This window comes from Photinus pyralis, unplaced genomic scaffold (genome assembly GCF_008802855.1).
Source record: "Photinus pyralis isolate 1611_PpyrPB1 unplaced genomic scaffold, Ppyr1.3 Ppyr1.4_LG4, whole genome shotgun sequence".
Classification (NCBI taxonomy): Eukaryota; Metazoa; Arthropoda; class Insecta; order Coleoptera; family Lampyridae; genus Photinus; species Photinus pyralis.
The window spans coordinates 16,582,118-16,601,313 of NW_022170511.1; the positions used below are offsets into that span (position 1 = coordinate 16,582,118).

Sequence of the window (19,196 nt, forward strand, 5' to 3'; positions counted from 1 at the left end):
TTATCATCGCAAACAATTCGTTCGGTGAATGTATTTTTATTTTGTACAATCATTCCTACTTTTCAAACCAAAAATGGTAACTTTTATCGTTGATACATCGCTTAAAAGTGTGTTAATGCTTATTTAAATCTCCACATGTTCAAATTTATTCGTAAAAGAAGAGAAACCCGTATAAAGTCCAGATACTTTGATAAAATTTTCAGCTGGAAAATTATATTTAGTCGAGAGCTTCCCGCTTGTGCCCGACTTCCGTTAAAATGATCAGACGCCTTTTGTATTCTCGGCGATTCTCTCTGGTAATGTAATTCTCGTAGCGGTAAGCACGTCCAACTAAATTACTCTTAGCTCTATTATGGACCACAAAACCACTAAACGAACTCTTGGCAACTTTGTGGGTAAACCTCTACCTTTAATTTGTTTTGTTTTAATGTAGCAATCTATCTATACTAATTACGCGATGCAGAAAAACGTACCTTTCTTAATTAGTAAAGGTTTCAATTCGGTTAATTGCTTAAAAAAAACTTTGGAGAAAAAGAAAGCAATGTTTACGGTACAGTCCTTTTAAGTCTCTTGAGAAAATAAAACTGTTACAAATCTGTCGTAGAGAACGAGGGTTTCGCCCCTTTGGTGCAGTAAAAATCCCGGTATTATCGCGATATACAAGCGAAACTAACAGATGTTATTTATGGAAGCCTTTTAGATGCGATGTCGTAAACTGCAATAATTATAAGGTACTTCGACTGATTTATTGAGAAAAGTGACTAAGTAGCACTTTAGTGTAAGACATATAGTTAATTCAACGACACTATTAAATGGAAGTCTTTGTTTTCGTATACATTATATTCGCTTAAGTGCTGCCGTAAATTATCCAACCCAATATTTTCTTGACGTTATCTTCCTCAAATTAATTTATTGTTAACACCTCTAATTTTGAAAATAAATTTGACTGACTTATTTGATTATGGATTACATAAACGGCCAAGTTCTCATTTAAATAGCGTGATTATACTTCGTGCTTTAGGTTAGTCTGAGAATTAATATTTTATAACTCATACGGTCGTTTTACGCGGACCGTCGGCACCAAATTAAGCTTTCTTTTAGATTTTCTATGCGACTTTTCTCGTTTGAAAATAAAATATCTGAACTGAGCCGAAAAGAACGAATTTGAAAATACAGCGTGTTTCAAAATGAATAGAGGGGTTTCAACATGTTATAATATTTGATAGATGAAACTTACAGCCACAAGTGATATAGGGTTTTCGCTATAAAAAGCGTTGCACGTCATTGATTTGATGACGTCAACAATACACGGCATTGCCAAATATTTCCAAGGTATGCTGATATATTAATCTTTTATTTAGGAAACACTTTTAGGTTATGTTTCTACCATGATGAACTAGAAAATTCAGAGATAATTTTTTGGGATCTATGTGTGAAACCAACCCACTGGGCATAAATAAAACCCCTTCCTACTGTGCTGCGACGGGTTCAAGGAAAGCGCAGTCTAAGTCTGTAGTACTATTAATTAGGATTTTGTTTATAACGTATCGCTGCCGTTGTGAGCAGAAAGATGAGGAATGTGGGCATTGCGGCATTATGTAAATGTTTCGGAAGTTATAAACCATTGCATAGGCGATCAGCAAATAAATATCAAGTTCATGCTGGCTTGAAATCTTGACTGATTTTACGTTATGTTACAAGAGCATATGGCCAATTCTTGCTGTAGTGGAATTTGAACCTAGAAGTTCAACCGAGACAAAAACACAAGAAATTTTATTGAACTACATAAAATGATAATCAACATAAGCTGATATGAAATCGGTTTCAAAAAATTCGGTTCTCTTATTGCGTAACCAATCTTGAATATCTGGTTTTCTCCACATGTTGTTCGGATTTTGTGTCAATAAGGTGTTGTGGTTAGAAGCATTGTCCAATACGATAGCACTTGGTTCTTCTAAATTTACTAATAATTGTTTTTCAAACCAATGTAAACAGTTTTGACGATTTATTTCTCCGTGGTAATCGCCTGTACTTTTAGATGCAAATACGAGATCTGTCCCAGAAATGAATCCATTCTCGCAACCAGCATGCAGCACAATGTCAGAGGCGGATTTTTTTGATTAATCCAATAAATAGTTGAATAATCAAATAAAAATACTTATTACTTATAAGCATTTTGTTCTGGTGTCGAATATTCCACGAACCAATAAACTCCCTTAGATTGCGATTTTATTTTTTAGCCATAGGATTTATGAAGTTGTGGGCTATTTTTGTGGTAAGAATGATCTAGGGGCGGCAAGTTTCCCAAAGCCCCTGGGCGGCAAAAGTATAAATCCGCCACTGCACAATGTATCTAAAATGTTCAATGACTGTGTGTCTGTAACCTTTCGGCAAACTTTCTTTGGTGGCGATATCAAAGCTTTGTTTTGTTCAACAGCTTGGGAAATTCTGCTGACCGTATAGAAATGTTTAAATTTAATGCTGCCGCAACCAGGCCGCAACGCGCTGAAGGTAATCACAATTAATAGAAGTAATTGAAACCATTCTTACCTCTCGAACAGAACCTAATGGTAATAAGGGACCCCCATCATCTCGTTCCTGTTCAAAATATTGAATTAAAGAGGCACCGAGTTCCTTCGCTTTACTGTTCAAATGTTTCGGCATTGTGGCGAGTACGAATGCAAATAACGGTAGAATGTACACAAACAAACAGCAATTTTGTTTTGAAAAGAACACATTTTTTTGCACTAAGAGCGAAGATGAATAACAACAACCACAAGAATAACCGAAAACTTTCACACGCAAAAACCGAACCAAAGTGTCAAATGTCAACAAATAACGAAATAACGTTTGACAACATTGTAAAAAAAATTCCGAATCTGTCAACTTATTCTCCTAAAAAGTAACTAAATAATAATGAATATAAATCCGCCAAATCTTGATTTAAATTGGCATGCCATTTTCTTCTGTTGATGACGTGCAACGCTATTTATAGCGAAAACCGTATATATCAAATGAAAGAGAAACTCAAACAGTTTTTGTTTGTTGGCATCAGTGCGTATGTTTCCGCCGCAATCCACTAGAAAGCGCTAATAGCAAAGATGGCAACTAAAGAACAGAAAGCGTTTTGTCCGTAAGGGGCCTAATGACAGGGCTTGTTTCGCATGGCCTCCACGGTCACCCGACCTAACCCCGTGTGATTTTTATCTTTGGGGGTTTATTAAGGACCGTGTGTATGTGCCTCCACTGCCAGCCGACCTTCCCGATTTAAGAAACAGGATTGAAACAGCTGTTGCAGCAATTACTAATGAGACACTCATCAAAGTTTGGGAAGAACTAGCATACTGTAACGTGATTTATAAATTCGGGTTCGATTTATATCAATATTTATTCTAAAACACTATAAAAACCGTACAATTTATATCGATTATTATATCACACACACTTCGCAATTTATATTTCCGTGCTCGATCTCGTTCGATAGTAGACTCCCGCGATGTTCGGTCCGCAACCATTTATACACGCAAGCAATGTAAGTCCCGAATATTCTAGAATACGCGTAGAAAATTCCAGAGCGCTAAAGGCGACGTCACGTCTGGAGCATTTCCGTTACACTGCCCCCTTCTTAATTCTGGACGTCTCGTTCAGAAACTGCGTTAGTATTACTTTTTAATGCCTCGTGTCGGAATCTGCAGTCAGAGCCTGCTCGACAAACACCTTTCTTAAAAAAGTAACAGTCCACAGTTTTGCGGAGGGTCGTCCCCTGTGGGTTGAAGCAGCATACTGTAATTCGAACGCTAGTGTTTCTAAAAATCACTTCGATCATGGTTCGCACTATCTTCCAGTCCAACCCATCTAAACCACATCCAATCTTCGGCATCGCCAAGCTATTTATGTCATAGTATGCCATGAGTTTCTTCAAGTTTTTTAAAGCAGACCAGAGGTTTTCATAGGTGGGTTTGCCTTCTGACGTTTTCTTTGAAACCAAGTAGAACAAAGAGCGTTGACTATCTTCCAAGCGCAGTACTTTACCCACTCGTGGTCTTTGCTTTATCAACTCGTCTATTCTTCCAAATCTTTTCCGGAATACGGAAGCCATACCTCTACCCATGCGAAGGTCTTCGGCGACACAATGGGCGATGGAAACGTTAACCGGAAGCTCAAAAATATTTTGACAAATTTCCTGAGTAACGCCAAATCGAGCTTTCTTCCGCTGGGCGTAATTTGACATAAAATCGTTAAAGTTTGGCTCGATCCCAAAGCTGCGTTCCTCTTCTCGAATACCTCTAACTTCTTCGTTGTTGTTGAATCCGGCATATCGTGCGAGTCGATTAATGTGGACAACTTTCGGTTTCCGGTGGTTCATTCTGATACGATATATCACGTCATTTATTTTCTTGATCACCTCATATGGACCTTCCCATTGTCTTTGTAGCTTGGGAGAAAGACCCCTTCGTCTCTGTGGATTGTGCAGCCATACCAGATCTCCAGCTTCAAAAGTTTCATTGACCGAGCGGAGGTTGTATTGATTTTTCATGCGATCGCTGGCAATCTGAATATGACTTCTAGCCAAGTCGTGAATGTCATTCATCTTCGCCTTTAGTTGGTCAACATAATTTTCACCTGCGACATATTCTTCATGGGTTTACGCCCAAACTCGAGGTCACATGGAAGGCGTAGTTCACGACCCAACATAAGGCAGGCAGGAGTCTGACCCGTGGTCTCGTTGACGGCTGATCGATATGCTATAAGGAACAGGTGGAGGTACTGGTCCCAATTTTTCTGATGTTCTGCCACGACTTTTGAAAGATATTTACCCATCGTTCGATTCATTCTCTCAACCATTCCATCTGACTGAGGATGCAAAGGTGTTGTTCTTGTTTTATTGGCTCCTACCAATCGACAAACATCTTGGAACAAAGCCGATTCAAAGTTCCTTCCTTGATCTGAATGGATTTCTATAGGAACACCAAAACGTGTAAAGAACTCCTTTACCAACACTTCTGCAACTGTTGCTGCCTCTTGGTTTGGAATGGCGTAAGCTTCAGTCCACTTTGTGAAATAATCCATAGCGACAAGGATATATTTATTTCCGCCATCTGTCTCGGGAAACGGTCCTGCGATATCGATAGCAACTCGTTCCATCGGACTACCAACGTTATACTGCCTCATGGGTGCCTTCTTCTTGGAAACTGGTCCGTTTCCAGTAGCACATAACTCACATTTTTGACACCATCGCCGGACATCTTCTTTACGGTTGACCAATAGAATCGCTCACGTACCCTTTGCAACGTTTTCGTAATACCAAAGTGTCCTCCGGAAGCGCCGTCATGCAATTTTCGCAATACTTCCGACACTTTGCTTCTAGGTACTACTAATTGCAGCGTCGATTCGGTGCCATCTTCACTTTCAAGGGTCCTATACAACAGGTTGTCTTTCAGAGTCAGGCTATTCCATTGGCCCCAATAACTCTTTACTTCAGGACTTGTGGCACTAATGTCCTGCCAGCCTGGTCTTTGTCCGTGGCGCATCCAATTCAGAACAGTTTTTATACTTGGGTCGTTTTCTTGGGCCGTTTTGATTTCGCTTGGCTTCCATTCCTCACTCTCTACAGTTGTTCGTCGCAGATGGCCAATCTTGTCTTCTATTTTAGAACAATGTGTGCAGTTGTCCTTGCACGGTCTTCTTGACAAAGCGTCTGCATTATTGTGAACTTTTCCAGACGACGAAATGTTTACAGTGAAGATCGGGGTTTTGTTTCTGCAGGTCGACGATAGCCCCTTCCTGTCGACCTTTCTTAGTTTTCCGACTGCTGCAATGGTTTTTGGCAGTTGCGGCGAACGTGTCCAATCTCGCTGCAATTCACGTTTCTTTGCCAGTGACTGTATTGCTTTAAGGTCGATTCTCACTTTCGTGCAAGGCACGTACTCGGCACAGGCAAGGCACCGACTCGGCAAAATATCTATATTATTGAATCTTATGAATTTTTTGGGGTGTAATTCACACTATGCGAGCAACGACTCGGCAAGCTACGGCCTTTGCACGCAGCGTTCTTCCGAAACAATATTTGCCGGGCATGTACCGTGCACGTTCCGACAAGTGTGAATACAATCTGTGCAGGTGGCCGACTTTCGTTCATTTTTCATAATACAAGAAAGGTTGAAGGGTCAGCAAAGGAACACTTTTTCAGCGGAACAAGATGAGATGCTGATTGAATGTGTCCAAGAAAATGATTTCGGTCATAAAAGATACTTCTTATGCATTTTATGTACACAAAAACGTATTTTTCTTTTTCTGCAATATGTACTTTCTTGTTCTTCATCATCTAATATTAGACCAATTTTAATTAACGTGAAAGTTTCGAACATTTTTACAGTTGAAACTCACGTAGAAACTGCTTACCTGCGGCAAGCGTGTCGCAGTGTGAATTGAACTCAAAAAACTTTGCCCGTGCCGAGTATGTGCCGTGCCGGTTCTTTGCACGAAAGTGAGAATCGGCCTTTATTGATCTTCTCTTCCACTACTTTACTGACCTTTTCTTCAAAACTTTCAGAGCCACCTTCCTCTTCGATGGTTCTTACCCGGCTCTCACTGCGAGGTTCCACCATACGTACTCGCGCACTTCCATGACTAACTTTCTTGGCGGCTTCGAATTCTAACGCATGGGCCAAAGCTTTCTCAATTTTGTCGTGCCTAGCCAGTCTCAAAGCCTGCTGGGCATCTCCATCACGAACGGCATCGATAAATGTTTGTACAGCCAGTTGATCAAGAAAGCTCTCCGGTGCCGTAGGGTATGCCATTCGAATCAGTCTAGCGATGTCCGCTTCAAGTTCCTGCAAACTTTCTCCAGGTTTCTGCATTCGGTTCTTGACTTGGGCATAGTAAACTTGCTGAAGGTGTTTATCGCCATATCGCATTTCAAGTCGCGCTACTATTTGTTGGAAGTTCTGTTGATCCTCGGGGATGGTCCGCAACACATCCAGAGCATCTCCTCTCAGAGCAAGAATCAGGGCTGTAGTTTTGTCTTGAAGAGTCCATTTATTTGCCGCAGCCGCCGCTTCAAACTGTCGAACGTACGTGGTCCAAGGAATCTTACCATCAAAAGTAGGTGGCTTTACTCGGGCTTGCTGAACGTCGCCTTCTACTCTAGTATTTGTTTTTGGAGCACTACTAGTACGCTCTTTCGTAATCAGTCGCAAGAATTGCTCGCGCAGCTCTTCATACTTGTGCTCAATCTCAACGAATGTTGCTTTAAATGTTTTGGAAACTTCCGTAATTCTATCTTCAACTTTTTCTTCAACTTCTTCGATAATCTTTCTAGAATTTTCCTCCATCTTCTCGAATTTCTCTTGAATATTTCTAGAATTTTCTTCCATTTTCTCGAACTTCTCTTCAAAATGTCTAGAATTTTCTTCGAACTTTTCTTGAATATTTCTAGAATTTTCTTCATTAATCTTTCTAGAATTTTCTTCCATTTTCTCGAACTTCTCTTGAATATTTCTAGAATTTTCTTCAAAATTTCTAGAATTTTCTTCCAACTTCTCTTGGTTGCTTTTCATTTCTTGTTGCAACACCTGTTGGCCATTTTGGATTTGCTGGAGCAAATTGAGCATCGTTTCTTCCATTTTAGCGGCAGCAGATCTTGTTACAGGCATACACAAGCACAAGCACTTAATTTAAACTTACTTTTAATTAATTTAATTAATCCCACCGCTGTCACCAATGTAACGTTATTTATAAATTCGGGTTCGATTTATATCAATATTTATTAAACAAAACTAAAACACTATAAAAACCGTACAATTTATATCGATTATTATATCACACACACTTCGCAATTTATATTTCCGTGCTCGATCTCGTTCGATAGTAGACTCCCGCGATGTTCGGTCTGCAACCATTTATACACGCAAGCAATGTAAGTTCCGAATATTCTAGAATACGCGTAGAAAATTCCAGAGCGCTAAAGGCGACGTCACGTCTGGAGCATTTCCGTTACAATACCGTCTTGACGTATGCCAAGTGACGAATGGTGCTCACATTAAACACTTGTAGGCTATTATGTAAAACTGTTTGAGTTTCTCTTTCATTTGATATACCTAACAATTGTGAGCAAGTTTGATGTATTAAATATTAGTATAGCATGTTAAAACCCCTCTATTCATTTTGAAACACGCTGTATAAATGTAAGGGTTAGAACTAAGAAATAAATTAAGGAATGAAAATAATGCGAGACTAAATGAAAAGAATTGAGATGAATTGTATTACGAACTATAAACCCACCACTGCACGCGTCGGCAGCATTTCGATTCGACTGCCTTTTATCAACAGTGATGGTTAAAAAAATCAAATCACCAATGAGCGCTGCAAATGCCGCTACGCGCAAAAGTACCGATGTGAAAATACGCTCGCGGTGGAGGGTTAACTAGGTATATAAGTTTGTTACTGCAACTACTGGAATTCGGCTATCCCTATATTTGTTATGATGCTTATTTAAAAATACTTCTTTTGCAGAGAAATTCCATATCACCTGCCGAAAGAGAAAAGTATAGATCCAGAACGTCTCCCGAACCTGACCATAAAAAAGTAAAAAAGGAAGAAAAGGACATGGGCCATGTAAGTATTTTAAGTTACTATCTATGACAACAATTTGAATTATTTTTGCTTTACAGCATAGTGACGGTGAGAAAAGTGATCAAGACTTAGTTGTTGACGACGCTTCTGAAGATCCCGTGTCACCTCCAAATGGAACGGCTTCACCGCGTGAGAACGGTATTGACAAACTGTCAGCAAAAAAGGAACATCCAGGCCCTCACAGTCCACGGTCAGGAACATCAAGTAACGCATCAACTCCCTCAACAAAAAAACTGGACAGCGACAAACCAAGCACTCCAATTTCCAAATCGATAACCCCAACATCAGTTCCCTCTGGTTCTTCGGCAAGTGGTAGCGGACTAAAACCAGTTGTCAAACCGCCAACCTTAGGGCAATACCCCCCATATTTAGCTATGTCGAATGGTATACTTCCACCATTTCAAAGTAATGGTACTAATGCATCTTTTGTAGGTGGACCTCACGATCTGCAGGCGGCAGCTGCGGCGGCGGCCGCTGCAGCCGGTGGATATGGTCCTCTTCATAACAATCTCCCACCAGCTTTAAACAATTATCCAAGACCTCCACTGCAAGTTGGCTATGATCCTCATTCTCAAATGAGGGCTCCTGTTGTTCCTGGTCTTGGAGGCATCCCTGGAGGCAAACCGTAAGTACTATCCCAACAAGACATAATCAGTCCTAATTACTTTACCATCTTAGTGCGTACTCATTTCACGTAAGCGCGGATGGGCAAATGCAACCTGTACCATTTCCACCAGACGCGTTAATAGGGCCAGGAATTCCACGCCATGCGAGGCAAATTAACACTTTGAGTCATGGCGAAGTTGTATGTGCAGTAACAATCTCGAATCCAACGAAGTACGTATATACTGGAGGAAAGGGGTGTGTAAAAGTTTGGGATATTAGTCAGCCGGGTTCGAAAAGCCCAGTTTCTCAGTTAGATTGTTTGGTAAGGTGCCTTAAATCCAATCTTCCACCAATTTTAACCATCTTTATTATAGCAAAGAGACAATTATATTCGATCCGTAAAATTATTGCCAGATGGAAGAACTTTAATTGTTGGAGGCGAAGCCAGTAATCTCTCAATATGGGATTTAGCTAGTCCGACGCCGCGAATTAAAGCTGAATTAACATCTAGTGCGCCAGCTTGTTACGCGTTAGCTATAAGTCCCGACTCGAAAGTATGCTTTAGTTGTTGTTCAGATGGAAATATCGCAGTATGGGATTTGCATAATCAAACATTGGTGCGTCAGTTTCAAGGACATACAGATGGCGCATCGTGTATTGATATATCCGCGGAAGGTACTAAGTTGTGGACTGGCGGATTGGACAACACAGTCAGAAGTTGGGATCTACGAGAGGGGAGGCAATTACAGCAGCACGATTTCAGTTCTCAAATCTTTTCTTTGGGATTCTGCCCAACTGGAGAATGGCTGGCAGTCGGTATGGAGAATTCAAACGTTGAAGTGTTACATGCAGCTAAACCCGACAAATATCAGTTACATTTACACGAAAGTTGTGTGCTTAGTTTAAGATTCGCCGCCTGCGGTAAATGGTTTGTGTCAACTGGTAAGGACAACTTATTAAATGCATGGAGGACACCATATGGTGCAAGTATATTCCAGGTATGTTGAGCTATTACGTTTAAACTCTCATCATTAATATTTTTTTATTCCAGTCTAAAGAATCTTCAAGTGTTTTAAGTTGCGATATTTCCGCCGACGACAAGTACATTGTCACAGGCTCTGGAGACAAAAAGGCTACTGTATATGAAGTTATTTATTAAGACACTTTACCTATATGTTTGATAAGTTTAAATAACAGTAAATATGTACATAAACCAAAAAGCTGTGATCTCGTTGACACTGACAATTTGTCTTTTTTAGCTCATGCATAGGAAAGTAGCAATACTTAAATGTAAAATAAACTATGAAAGTTAACAGGATTTTTATTTTATTTTGGTTTTCTGCTTTTCTTCTAGTTATCACCACGATCAGTGAGGCCATTAAAAATAATTTTGCCCATACCAACATGAAGAAAGAAAAATTGTATCATAATCAATACCACAGATAAATCGGGTATTTTATCTGTGATCAATATCATAGATAGGGTATTTTATCTGTGTCAATATGAATAACGTTATCACCTAATGTCAATTGAATAAACACACACACTATAATCTTTGTCTCCATACTAAAAAATCAAAGGTCAGTTTCCGTAAGGGTTGTATAAAGCTCCAGTTATTCTCATTTTAATTTATACAGGGTCTATCAACTAAAATGTGTCCCCTAAAAAATTAAATAATTGCAGAATAAGATCTGTGATACATCATGTAAAGGTTAATTAATTCAGTAATCAAAAATTCTGTCTGCATTGTAAAACACGATCAAATGGGGGGGGGGGGATCATCTGACCATTCCTAAGCTCCTTCACTTCCCTATTGCCATGCGCCAGGCCAGGCCACCAACCGGCAGGAATGAATGCGTCTTAAGCAGAATTTTATCCATTAGGTACTACATAAAGGTGTCGCAGATCATGCGAGGAGTGTACATGTCCATACCGGGATCGTGTAATTAACAACGTAATTGCGAACGTACATCAGGTACTTACATACAGACGGGAAAAAAATTTTATACTTTCTAAAACGTCAACATTTGATGAAATCTTGATATGTCCAAACAACGGTGATTGCAATAATTGATACCCACCACTAAAGTCACTAGATATAGAGAGTACCGCAATCATCCGCCATTTTTGGGCAAATTTGCTGCCAACTTAAAAAAATTGACAAATAAAATCTGAATAGCTGTCATTTTTATAACCTAACTTCATAGTACTGTCATGTTTGATAAAAATATACAGGGTGTTACACGACCGTTCGAAAAAAAAAATCGGGTTGTAGAGGGCATCAAAACAAGCACTTTTTCCAAATAAACCGAGGGTCCAACGTGTTTCGTTTGGGAGCCACCCCCCAAAGAGTGTTGAAATCTGCATTTCTAGCCTAGCCTACTAGTAAGCCATAATTTCGCATGTGTTGGTTGACAATGTCGCAAAAACAAAAGATTAACGGTTTGAGTCGATATTTTGTTATTTGGAATTAATTCGGTCATTAAATGATTAAAAAATTCGATGTATCGATTAAAACACCTACCAAGGTATCTTAAAGCGCTGATCGATTATTTATTATCTAAATAAGGTAGGGGAAAAAGTCAAATCACTTTCCGTATGATACTTTTTCACTATGATAAAAAATTTTCATAATCTTAGGTTGAAAAATAACTTCCAAAAGAACACGCTCCTGGCTTACTAGTAGGCTTGGGACACTTCGCGACCCGAAGGACCAACATTCAAATGAGTATAACTTTTGTTTGAAAAGTTATTTTAAAAAACTGTTTTGTTCCTTAACTCGTTTAGTATGTACACAACAAATTTCGTGGAATTATCTCTATTTTCGTTGTCCCGCCAAGAATTGCAGTGGAACTTTTTTTTCGAATTTTCAAAAACTAATTTCAGATTCGTGATTTTCATGTTAAAAACCCCCCAGATACCAAATTTCGTCGAAATCAGAATTTTTTTTTGCACCCTAGTTTAGGGGTGCGCCATTTAGGGGTAGGAATTTTGAAAAAAAAATTGCAAAATCGGAAAGAGCATACCCAAAAACCTATTCAAAGACATGCCACCCGACTTTGTAACTCTTATGGTTGCTGAGAAAAAAATTAAAGAAGAAATGCAGATTTCAACACTCTTTGGGGGGTCGCTCCCAAACGAAACACGTTGGACCCTCGGTTTATTTGGAAAAAGTGCTTGTTTTGATGCCCTCTACAACCCGATTTTTTTTTTTTCGAACGGTCGTGTAACACCCTGTATACAGATATCTCCAAACAGGTGGAACAATCCCTAACATTAAAGTTACTAGAATCTGGTAACTTCCGCCATTTTTGGGCAAAAATCATGCGTTCTCTCTCTAACACACGAGCCCAATGGATTGCGGTACTTTCTATATTTAGTGACTTTACCCACCACAGACTTGGTACCCACCTAGCTTCAAGCTAGGAAACTAAAAATGTATGTTGAATGAAACGAATGAAAATGTATAGAATAATTTGTTATCTCCTATTTTAAAGAGAAAGTATATCTGGGACCAACAATAAAAAACACAACAAAATTTAACAATGTATTTGTTCATAAAATAATTTTTTGTAACAATATCCTTAGCTAACTTAAGTTGACTAATAAATAACTTTGCCACATTTAATTAAAGGGGGCATATGTAAAATGTAAAAATGATAATACCACGCAACACACAGAAACGGCATAATGAAATGAGTTGATAGACGGTATTTATATTTGAAGATTACTAGCATAAAGACTTTGGCTAACAATAGATTGTGAAATAATAGGAACATCAAACGTTACAATCAGTGGTAATTAATAATGACACACAAGTTTTAACAGGCTCCCTGATGCAATAAGTAAAGCAATTCTAATCCTATACTGATCGCACTTGACGCTCATGCAAATTACGTCAAGGACAGGTTACAGTCATAATTTGCTTCTTGTAAATAAACTTCTATCAATTTTTGTGTGTGATAAATTGTAAAAAGGACCAGCCTTAATTTAAACATAATATTATACAGGAGAGCAATTTTAGCAATAGGTACTTCAATTTCAACTATATTTCGTGACAAAACAAATCAGGGGGATTTATGACACAGGCGCACATTCATTGATAACGAACCAACCTATACATTTCCAATTACTAAAGTTTATATTATACATATCACATAAAAGTAATGAATTTTAATAAAAAATAGACATTTTAAGTAAGCATATAACAACAAAACACATTTAATGAATGTTATAAGTACCTACTCCCTTTTGAATAAAAATACACCTAAATCCCAGTTATTTACATGGAAGCATTTCAGCTAAATTATTAGATACAATGAAATATTAGATTGAAGCTGTGTACTATGGACTACTACAACGAACCACAACCATAAATTATATTTATTTACAAACAGTTAAATGTTTTTAAATGTAGGAAAAAGAGTGAATCACAACCACAACTAAAATTTAAGTAAAAGCATTGAATAAAAACACTATAAGAAGCCTAACGCTTATGGAAGAAAGCGCGACAAATCCCCTTGCACCCGCATTGGTTGTGATCACCGAACTCTCTTTGCGGTAAATAGGAGGAAAGCAAATTCTCATTCTTCTCAGTTCAAGAATCGACACTATTGACAGTGTTTCCATTATATTCTCAGTTCAATCTCTGTCGCGCTTTATTTCCACGGGGTTAGGCTTCTTATAGTGTTTTTATTCAATGGTGAAAGTAAGTAGGTATAGCAAGTAATTCCAGATAGTTTTTGATTAATCATTCATAATTGTAATTGTTCCAAATAGGCATCTCATCTGCATAATAACAATGCGTTAAAATAACTTCACATCACCTCTAGCTTCCCTTTTTTGCTATAAGAATTACTTGAGAAACCTAAATTAGTAGAAGTCATAACTAAGAAGTGATAAAAATGACTGGAAAACATTTTTCTGTGACTAGATACCATAACTTTATCTACAATAATATATTAGGAAACTTTCAGTTCCCAGTTAGAATACCGCTTAGCAATCTTTATTACTTTAAGCAATAATTGCTATTGTACTTTTTTTAAATATCTCTTTAACAACTAAAATACAATGTACTTTCGACATGATTTGATACAGTTATATGTACGAAGAAACAATGACAATTCCAATTTTGCCAATATCCCACTTTATATAATTATTTGTGCGTGCTACATTTAACATTCACCACACAGTAGTTTACAATACCATCTGTAGAAAACAAAACATGCAATAACAACAAGATAAAATTTGACTAGAAAACACCTATCACAATAATACAGAAATGTATAGGATCTACAAGTGGAATGTTTTCCACAGCCTTTATTTATCTATAATTGAATATAAGCTCTTAGTCTTCAGAAGACATAAGCCTTACACTATCTTCACCACTTGAACGTAAAGCACTTGCAGTTAATAAAGAAAACCTATCGTGATGCAATGCATGTGGTCTTGGTAATACTTTCAGAGGAGAGGTACATTCTGTACCGTCCCAACTGATGTGCTTCGGTTTTATTTCCGATTTGGGAGATTTTAGCTTGGTCTAGAATAAAGAGTGGTATTAATAAACTATAACAATACGTCTGAGTTACCATTTTTTTCTAATTGATAGTGTACGGTAGGTACATTCATTAATGCAAGACAACATTAGACCATAACTTATAATATCATTAGTATCCCATATAATTATGTTCTATTGTTTTCTTAATATTGAATGAAGAATCCAGGGGTTTCAGTAGGAATGCCAGCTGTCATTATCTAGAAAAGATCTTGGAATATTTTAGTAGTATATTACCACTACTTACTAATTTTTCAAGTTGGTACTTTGATTATAAATGCAGGGGTTTAAAAACAAAGATAAAAAATTTATTAGAAAAAATCGTAAAACGATTTTTTAAAGGGAAATCCCCTATGGGGTGCAAACGTCATTTTTGATGTTTAAAAAAATGTCAAAAATAGCTAAATTTAGGTATAAAACATTATAGGTGACATATTTATAGAATTTTGCATAGAATCTAAAAAAGGAAAAAATATATAGGGTGTTTCGTTTAAAATAATTAAATTTCCGGTTTAACAGAAACACTGCCACAAACTTGAAAATATTTTGTTCTTGTTGACATTATTAGTACTTATAAAATTTTCACAACTTTCCAAAGTCTCCTTTTTGAGATATAGACAGCCAGCATTTATTGTCGGACACTCTGTATACCCTGAGCAAAATTTGACACTATATTTAAAGCTATTTCATACATACGTTTACTTCGACATGCAAAGTCTCTTCTTCTCCATTTGGAAATTGAAAAACTTTAAAATTGGGAGATTTGGGCCATGTAGTCGGTGGTGGACTACGAATCATGTGTTCATGCATTTCCGGTAGGGTAAATGGATCTAAATCTATATCCGTTGGAAATTCCTATAAGCATCCATCACCAATTAGTGCCAGAAAAATGTAAAGCAGTTATGGAAGATACCAAGCTGAATTATATAAATGAAAGTGAAGGCAAGCTAGATTAAGATTAATAGACCACACTTTTACAACAGAGTAACTAATGGCAAAGGTACATGTTAACGATAAGTTTTAAATAATTAAATGCGTCAATTAAATAGTATTTAGATAAGGAATGCGGTTGCAGTTCGGTTTCTATACCTCCAATATTTCTACACTCTTGAAATACAATGGAAGTAAAACTAATGTTTTACTCTTTTCCCTAAATGCATTTTTAGGGGTATTTCCGACCAAACCGGAAGTGAAAACAATTAACATAGATAACAGAGATATTTGATCGTTCCGGGACATATGGAGTGCTCTAGAGTAAAAAATTTTTTTTCCGGTTTGGCCGGAAATAATCCTAAATTGTTGAATATATTTCTGCTATTATTTGCGAACATGTTTCTTAAATTGTGTATCCCAAAATAATTAATATATACAGGGTATGTTGTTATTAAAATTTTTTAGAGTAATTTCCAGGCAAACCGAAACTGAAAAAAATTGTCATTGTGGCGAATAAATTCTTTGCTTTTTACTCTAGTTCCAAGTCTTACGGTGCACTGTTCTATATATCGTTCAAATGATTTCCAGTCTTTTAAATGTTTCCTCCAAATCATATGAAGAAGTTACTAACTGAAAATGGAACTTGAATTCTTGTAAAACCTTTCTAGTGCCTTTCCAAAGCCTTCTATGCACACACAGCCCCGGAGAAGACTTGAAAGATTTAAAATAAATATAAAACACTTTGGGAGAACCTAGAAAGCTCTGGAAATAGTCTAAACATAAGTGTTAGAAATGAATCGACCATACTTCTGCCTTGGCAGCAGAGTCAGACGACAAATTGACAATTACATCCCACTTCTTATTTCCGAAATCTCACCGAGAAATCTATGTACTTACGTGGGACATTAAATTTGTATGATCAGATTCACTATCATCCAAAGAATCGGCGAGACTTTCTCGACTGGCTATTACATGCTGAAAAACCGCATTATATGAATCGATACATTGTACAAGGGTGCAAACCTGTAGGAATGGATTGTCTTGCCGCGATGCCCTTAATGCTTCCATGTCTTGATCTATATTTCGTATGCGACCGGGGGTTAGCGTAACAGTAGATAATGCGGGTGATGGTGTTCTATTTACAGGTAAGTTCATATAACAGTCTATGGCAGAGACACTAAGCGTGGAATGCGCTCGGCCTACTGGATTGTAATTAAAGGATCGTACTAGAAAAAAGAAACATTAGTTTAACGCTAAAATCTAAATGTAGATTCGTACTATCTTTGGAATGATTTTGATTCATGTTCGCTAATTTATTGTTATGAGCTACTCCACATTATATTTAATTAAATTACGTAAAGTAAAGATTATTGACTTTTGCATTCTACTTTGTTTATTTACTGTCAAGTGTCGAATTGAACTTTTTGTTTAGGTCGCATGCGCCAATTTTAGGAGAGCGCATTTGTCATATGGTTAAAAAATCTGTCGTCAACATAATTAACTATTAGCAGCCAAGATTATGTAGCGAATTTTCTAGAACGACATCGAGACGGTAAAGGATTACCTAATCACCGGCGATAAGGATGCCGTATCATTCAAATCGGTATTCATGGAGTGGAGAAATTGTAAAGAATTCTCGATCATCGCTCTAGGGCAGTGGTTCCCAAAGTAAGACTTGGGGCCCCATTGAGATTGGGCCCCGACCCATATCTAACAAAAATTTGCAATCTTGGGACCCACCTCTTACTCTTAGCTTTTTTCCATAACTTAAGATTATTTTAATTTTTGGGAATCATAAATATTTGAATGAAATATCAAATTTATTACCTACCCACCGCAGTTTAGCAAATTTATTTGTGAATAGGTTAAATATAGGTACATACCTAGCTTTAATCTCAATTTTACAGACTGGCTGGCTGGCAGCAAATGAGGGTGCGTAAAAAAACGCTTGTAGAACGAAGAATGTACCTACTTATACGTACATGTATGTACACCTACCTGGACCGTGTAACGAACAACCTTTAGGGCTCCATCTCTGAGCGTGGTTTTACCCAAGAGTTATGGTTACTTTTTGGTTTTACTAACGTGGTGATTTTTCAGGTTTTTTTTCTGTCTTCTTCTACAGTTTTGGTTCGATTTAAATCACCTTTTGCAAGGCGTGCGTCTTAAGGGGTAGAGGACTTCTGGCGCCCAAAAGTTTTTTAAAGTTCCAATCGCGGTCTCTCTTTTTCGAGCTCTTTCTCGTGTCTTGAGTCATCGAAAAAGGATCCAATAATTGAGTAGGTACTATTTTGTGGAGGGTTTTTAGTGAATCCACCCAAATGCGAATTACGGATGAACAGGACATCGGAATTAAGTGGCCCAAGTGCTGGGTACCGACAAAGGGAATATGGTAGGCCCCGACCGACAAGATCTTATTGATGGTGGAGTCAAAACTGATCTGCACACAAGAAATAAATTCGTCCCATGTTTACGTGAATTCGTATACTCTGCCAACGTCGCGGCGGCAAATGTTTCTGGCTACTGACGTCATGCAGTCTAGTCTCGCGCACAGGTACGTTTTCTTCATTCCCGCCAACCCTTGATTTTAAAGTGGACGTAAATATCAATATTTTGCGCTCAAATTTTTTTGGTCGCTTTTAATAACAAAATCTCTCAATTTTGGTTAAAATTAATCAATCACCAACTACAATATGTCACACCTCCCAATTCTATTCAAATGGCCTAAGCACGAAAATTGGCGGGCGGGCGCAGGTCGTGATTTACAGAGTTAGCGATGTATTTGTGGAGCAGAGTAATTGTGGTATGCGTATGCAGAGTGTACGTGTTTGATTCCCAAAATATAGGTAAATCATGTATCCTTTATTTTCTAGTTTGTATATTACTGTAACTAGCATAGAATGTATTTAGCGTGGTTGTTTTTGTTTTGTATTGCTTCTATATATTATCTAGTGGCTTTAGTATTGCTTGCCTGTATATTTAATAGAATTTGTTTACGTTAGGAATATTGCAAGTCGTGCAATTTCATTAATGTTGTTGGCAATTTCCATTTAGCTCAGCTTATGTTTAACATATCTTCAGGAGTTCCTAAATGGATTTTATTGCTTCTTTGGTAAAGGTATTTTCAAAAGGCTGTTACAATGTTTGTAATGTAGAGCATTGGGTTATAAATCCGGAGGTCGGGTGTTCGAACCTGGGTTGAGGTGAATTTTTCATCTGTGGCGGAGATGGAAATTACCTTAGACCAGTTCCGAGCATTCTACCGGCTACTCCGAATTAGGTTTTCCTGCAGTTTTCCTAATTCGTAAGGTAAATACTGGAGTAGTATAGACCAACTTAAGACCTTCTGCAGAGGCACCTCTAAATAGCAATATGCGGGTCACTCTGTAATTGGGCGCATGCCTGTTGAGGGCCCAAAACAAGAGAGGGATAATAATAATAATAATAGTACCATGAATTGGAGGTTTTT

At 37.7% G+C, this 19,196-nt stretch overlaps 2 protein-coding genes across 2 annotated transcripts in view; one reads left to right on the forward strand and one right to left on the reverse strand.

The window, feature by feature from the left end:
- LOC116167571 (transducin-like enhancer protein 4) overlaps positions 1 to 10,558 on the forward strand; it is a 91,102-nt gene extending 80,544 nt beyond the window's left edge. Inside the window, exons 8-13 of the mRNA XM_031482961.1 lie at positions 8,515 to 8,616; positions 8,673 to 9,018; positions 9,067 to 9,259; positions 9,313 to 9,562; positions 9,615 to 10,238; positions 10,292 to 10,558. Of these exons, the coding sequence (XP_031338821.1) occupies positions 8,515 to 8,616; positions 8,673 to 9,018; positions 9,067 to 9,259; positions 9,313 to 9,562; positions 9,615 to 10,238; positions 10,292 to 10,399 (1,623 nt within the window). The 3' untranslated portion in view covers positions 10,400 to 10,558. The remainder of the gene's footprint in view (positions 1 to 8,514; positions 8,617 to 8,672; positions 9,019 to 9,066; positions 9,260 to 9,312; positions 9,563 to 9,614; positions 10,239 to 10,291) is intronic.
- A 3,266-nt stretch (positions 10,559 to 13,824) lies between these two features.
- LOC116168748 lies at positions 13,825 to 17,142 on the reverse strand. The gene is made up of 5 exons (XM_031484725.1): positions 17,006 to 17,142; positions 16,751 to 16,953; positions 16,625 to 16,702; positions 15,491 to 15,649; positions 13,825 to 14,779 (listed from the first exon to the last, which is right to left on the reverse strand). Exons 1-5 carry the CDS (start codon positions 17,028 to 17,030, stop codon positions 14,588 to 14,590), a joined length of 657 nt encoding a protein of 218 aa, XP_031340585.1. The 5' UTR covers positions 17,031 to 17,142; the 3' UTR covers positions 13,825 to 14,587.
- Between the last annotated feature and the right edge of the window lie 2,054 nt (positions 17,143 to 19,196).